At 35.3% G+C, this 6,000-nt stretch overlaps 1 protein-coding gene across 1 annotated transcript; it reads left to right on the plus strand.

The window, feature by feature from the left end:
- Window positions 1-47: 47 nt before the first annotated feature.
- LOC111448610 lies at window positions 48-5,417 on the plus strand. Its single transcript, XM_023088291.1, has 9 exons — window positions 48-60; window positions 151-327; window positions 1,685-1,908; window positions 2,010-2,074; window positions 3,081-3,302; window positions 3,447-3,576; window positions 3,909-4,231; window positions 4,320-4,464; window positions 4,951-5,417. The coding sequence occupies exons 1-9, from the start codon at window positions 48-50 to the stop codon at window positions 5,221-5,223; spliced, it is 1,572 nt and encodes a 523-aa protein (XP_022944059.1). The 3' UTR covers window positions 5,224-5,417.
- The last annotated feature ends 583 nt before the right edge of the window (window positions 5,418-6,000 follow it).

A 6,000-nucleotide genomic window follows, 5' to 3' on the forward strand; every position in this document is an offset into this window, starting at 1 on the left:
AGAGAGAACAAATTCGAAGTTGCAGCCAATCATCCTCCGAATTCACAATGATTCAGAAAGGTAAAACGATTATAGTTTATAGAATGAACGCAATGGACTCACCTTTTCATTTTCCAGGCCTTGATTTGATTCGATTTTGATTTTGTTCAGATAGCGGCAACAAGCCGAGCGTCGGGCAGATGCTTTGGGCTTCTTCCATCGGATTGATCATCGTTGCAGCAATGCATTACCGGATTCGGAAGCTACGAGATCAGAAGATCATCCCTCGCTTGAAAGTCTCGGATACGGGGCGCGTTGAAAAGCTCGAGAGCTTTCCCCATTATGTAGGTAAAGATTATGCTTCCGTTCTTCTCATAATCTACATTTCTTCAAATATTCTTTTTCCGGAAGTTTTAAATAAAACCGCCATCGTCGTAAGTTTATTATAATTTATTTTTTAAAAAAATTATAATATAATTGTACGTGTACACTAACTTTGTGTAAATTTTAAAATTTATGAGTTTTTCTCAATTATAAATCAATACGTTTGATGGTCAAATTAGTCTGTGTATATTTAATATTTAAGAGTTTAATTATAAGAATATGTTTTGTGTGACAGTCGCCCTTTCGAGCATAATCGTAATATCTGGCATAGTTAATTGTAATAACCAAGTTAAAATATTATTTAAACCTTACCTAAGTTAATATATGAAAAATTAATATTTAAAACTAATAATTAACATTATTCTTAATTCATCGCATTAATTATATAAACATGACCTAATATACTGAATCTAGACTTGGTAAAAAAAAAAAATTAATGTTTTTTATGAGTTTGTGATGCTTTATAATACATACATATATATATATATATGTATATATGTATATGTAGATAAATGTATGTATGTATATATACATATATATGTATATATTCCTATTGTTGATAATACAAATTAAAAAAGAAAAGTACTTTTTAATTATTTAAAAACACTGTTTTAAAATTATAACCAAACACTGCTTAATCTCATAAGACTTTTTTTTAATTATTATTTTCTGTTATATTATTTTTCAAATTTCAAGCCAAAATTTGAATATTTTTTAAAAATTATTTTTGATTTTGAACGAATTTATATATTATTATTTTTTAAATAGGTGTAAATCAAACAAAAATTTTAAATATAAAAAATTAAAATTAAATTGTTCTCGAATGATTAAATATCTTTCTTACTCCCAAATTTATGATTTTTTTTTTTTTATAGGAATTTGAATTTAACCTTTAACCTTTAAAATATATATATATATATATATATATTAATAGGGGTGTGCTGGACCGCCGCCGACGAATAATAGGTACCTCCACCCTAGATAGAGTTAGTGAGCCGTGTAATAGACGACCATTTCGCGCGGTTTGGGGGCACTTGAGTCAGCCGCCGGTGCCCGACTGCGTCTTGACCCCTATCCAATTTTTGGGCCAATTTTCCCTTCGTACTACCAAAAAATGAGATTATTGCCGAATCCGAATTTGTTGCTCCAACTATTATCAAACTAATACCTATTTTGTTTAGTGATTAATGAATTTTTAATGAGTTTGTAAACCAAAATCTAAGAGTGTTAATTAATTTATAAATTTCATATAATTTAATTTAAAGAAGTGTTTGGTTGTTTGAGTTGATGAATTTTGTGTGCATTTGTTGTGATTGATCAGCAAGGCAAATGGGGTTTAAAGACATAAATGAGTGCCCGCATCTCTGCAAGTTGGCTGCTGAGTACATAGCCAAATCAGATGAATGTGAAGATGATATCTATTCCTTTTTCTCAAGTGAGCTTCACGCAGATTCGCTCTTCGTCAAACTCGTCGAAGAGTTCGAGCGATGCATTCTCAGTTACTTTGCATTCCATTGGAACCAAACAGATATTATGATTAGTCAGGTAAACTGTTGAGATTGCACAAGGTGTTTGATAAAATGTATTCAACTTTATCTTTGGAGTTTCTTGATTCTATTCTATCTCTTTTTTGTTTGTTTGTTCAGATCTTGAGTTCTGACCACCAGGAGCCGAAGAAGAAGCTCCGAAACATTGTAATGGCTGCAACCAGGTGGGCATCTCTTCTGCAGCCTTTGTGTATCTTTATGGGATGGATGAAATATCAAATGTTAACGTGTTGGGGTGTAGATTTGAACTTTACGACCTCTAACAAAATATAGAGATGTTTTAACCATTTAGGATTGATACTCATCATAATTATGATTATGGTGAGATCCCACGTCAGAGAGGAGAATGAAACACCTTTTATTATAAGGGTGTGGAAACTTCTCCCTAGTAGACGTGTTTTAAAAATCTTGAGGGAAAGCCCAAAGAGGACAATATCTGCTAGCGGTGGGTTTGGGCCGTTACAAATGGTTTCAGAGCCAGACACGGGGCAATATGCCAGCGAGGAGGTTGTTCCCTGAAGGGGGTAGACACGAAGCGGTGTGTGAGTAAGGACGTTGGCCCCGAATGGGGGTGGATTTGGTGAGGGTCCTGCATCGATTGGAGAAAGGAACGAGTGCTAGCGAAGACACTGGGCCCTTAAGGGGGGTGGATTGTGAGATCCTACATCGGTTGGAGAGGAAAATGAAACACCAAGGTGTTAAAGGGTGTGGTGCTGGGCCCTTAAAGGGGGTGGATTTTGAGATCCCACATCGGTTGGGGAGGAGAACGAAACACCCCTTATAAGGGTGTGAAAACCTCTCCCTTATAGAGGCATTTTAAAAACCTTAAGGGGAAGCTCGAAAGAGAGCCTGGATGTGGAAACCTCTCCCGAGTAGACGCGTTTTAAAAACCTTAAGAGAGCTCAAAAGGGAGAGCTCAAAAATGACAATCTGCTAGTGGTGGCCTTGGGCCATTACAATTCTCGTTGAAATAAGGTACACTTTTTACTCCGAGATTGTATCACTACTATGCTAGTTGTACGGCTCTAGTGAGTTTAGGATCGACCATTTAGTCTTTGAAAATCAAGCATTAATTTCTTTGTTTTGTTATAAAAACTAGCTGAATTCAAATGTTTACTTAGAAACGATTAAGAAAACAATCAAGCCATACCATTTTTGTGAAATTGTTAGGGAACAGAGGTTTGAGAGGGTAACAAAGAACCTGAAAGTTGCTAGAGTATTTACAACTTTAGTTGAGGAGATGAAAGCAATGGGACTCACATCCACCGACGACTCGCAATGCACGGAGGTGATGGCTCCAATGGCTCTTGCCGATCGAAGTCCGATGCTCCTGTTCATGGGTGGCGGTATGGGGGCGGGGAAGAGTACTGTGCTTAAGGACATTCTCAAAGAGTAAGAACATTCATCAGTTTCATCAGCTATGGCTAATAAGTAAATTTGTACAATATCAAACATTTAAAGCATATATAATGGCATATAGGCCATTCTGGATGAAGAAATGAACTGATTCGTTGTTTTGGATGAAATATTCAACAGGCCATTCTGGATAGGAGCATCCCCTAATGCAGTTATAATTGAGGCAGATGCTTTTAAAGAATCAGATGTCATTTATAGAGCTCTTAACTCCACTGGTCACCATAATGACATGCTCCAAACTGCTGAACTGGTATCATTTCACCTCTAAAATCTCATCCAAAATGCATTCTTATGAGCCTGCTGATACTCCCTTTTCATTATTTTCCTAATGAACGCTTCTTATGACCTCTTGTTTGATATGAGCCAGATTGTAACGACTCGAAATTTTTTACTTAATTTAAAGTCGTCACTGTATATATATCATGAACATGAAGTATATTCATATTCAATATTCATGATATGTATACAGTGGCGACCTTAAATTAAGTAGAGAATTTCGGGTCATTACACAAATATTCTTACTCTTGTGATCCTTTCTGCTGCACTTCTCTACACCCTGTAATTTTTGAAGGTTTGGAATAGGTGCACCAATCATCCACAGATGCAGCTTCCTCACTTCTGGTGACTGCACTGAACGAAGGACGAGACGTAATCATGGATGGAACGTTGTCGTGGGTACCGTTTGTAGTACAGACAATTACGATGGCGAGGAATGTCCACCGACGACGTTATCGAATGGGAGCTGGCTACAAGGTTGGTGATGATGGCACTGTAACTGAAAATTATTGGGAACGAATAGAAGATCAAGAACCAGAAAAAGTTGTGGGCAAGAAAAGAAGACCATACAGGATTGAACTTGTTGGAGTTGTTTGTGATGCTTATTTAGCTGTCATAAGAGGCATAAGGTACAGATAAAGCCAGCCTTCTGTCCTCTTCCTGAGATAATAATTATATTATCATCTAAAAAGTTGCATTTACTGACTGTAAACACAGGAGAGCTCTCATTTGCAGAAGAGCTGTAAGAGTAAAATCCCAACTGAAATCCCACAAGAGATTTGCAAATGCTTTCTTAACATATTGCCAATATGTTGATAATGCAAGGCTATATTGCACCAATGCTTTGGAAGGCCCACCGAAGGTAACTCTTGGAGGTTCTCATAAGTTAAAAGTTTGGCTCTTTTTTCTGTTATGTTCGTGGAATGTTATAAGAGCCCAAACTCACCGCTAGCAGATATTGTTCTCTTTGGGTTTTTCCATTGTTCTCTTTGGGTTTTTCCTTCTGGAAAGGTTTTTAAAATGCATTTGCTAGGGAGAGGTTTCCACACCCTTATAAAGAATGTTTCGTTACCCTATTCAACCGATGTGGGATTGTGAGATCCCGCATCGATTGGAGAAGGGAACTAGCGAGGATGCTGGTTTCCGAATGGGGGTAGATTGTGAGATTCCACATCGGTTGGAGAGGGAAACTAAGCATTCTTTACAAGGGTGTGGAAACCTCCCCTGACAGACACGTTTTAAAACCCTTGAGGGAAAGCTCAAAGAGTACAATATCTGCTAGTGGTGGGCTTGGACTGTTACAAATGTTGTGATGTTTTCTTGACTTAAAACCCGTTTCTATGTGAAGTTCATTGGATGGAAAGACAAAGACAAGACATTGTTGGTTGATCCTGAAGAAATAAAGTGTCTAAAAACAGTTGGGAGCTTAAATGAGGAAGCAAACTCCATTTATAAACTTTATAAGAAGCCAAGTCCTGCTTGTGAAGCTGGATCAGTTTGGAAAGACATTGTGTTGTCACCTTCAAGGGTAGCAATCCAACAAGAACTCAGATATTGCATCAAGAAAGTTGAAAGTTTGAAAATTTTGGGCAAAAAAGGAGCTGAGTTTATAACTTCATAACTTTCCATGATGAACTTTTAAGTAGATATCTCCAACTGAGGGCTAATATTTTTGTCCACGTTGCTGGGATGTATTAATTCTATATAGATGAGGCTTTGTGTAGAACTCTATTTCAATACAAAAACATGAGGAATCCTAGTAAGATATTTAGAGAATCTCATAAATGTTAGAATGTGATGGCCAATTTTGATGAATATTTTGTTTCTCTTTAAAATTTATTCTCAAAATTTTCGAAATCTTTTATGGATAACTTAGAGAGTTGTTTTTTAATAAAAAAAATTTCTCTTTTATATTTTCCATTAGTCTGAGAATGAAATAACTAAAATGGTCGTTGAAGAATGCCCGTAGACGACTCGTATAGATAACCAAGATAACACGCCTAATCCATATTGCCTCCATGTAAACATTCCTTTGTGCTATTATTTTTTAACCCTACTTTGAAAAACGATGTTAAATATATCAAACTATTATATGTCATTTCAGACATTTGATGATAATATTTATTTGATATGATATATTTTAAAAAGCTTAACCTCTACAAAGATACATTTTGAGTAATGTAAAGAAAATGATTAATACGGGAATAAATTATTATTAATTCAAATATAGTTTTGTAAATAAAACAACAATCAAGTTTTAAAAAAACTATAATAGTATATATTTTTCTTTAAAGCTCTATTTTTAATTAGTTTCGAGAAAAAAACATGATTTTTTTTTTAACTAAAGTAACCTTTAAATTCTAAAAAAAAAAAAAAAAAAAAAAAAAAAAAAAAAAAA

This window comes from Cucurbita moschata, unplaced genomic scaffold, assembly GCF_002738365.1.
Source record: "Cucurbita moschata cultivar Rifu unplaced genomic scaffold, Cmos_1.0 Cmo_Scf00010, whole genome shotgun sequence".
NCBI lineage: Eukaryota > Viridiplantae > Streptophyta > Magnoliopsida > Cucurbitales > Cucurbitaceae > Cucurbita > Cucurbita moschata.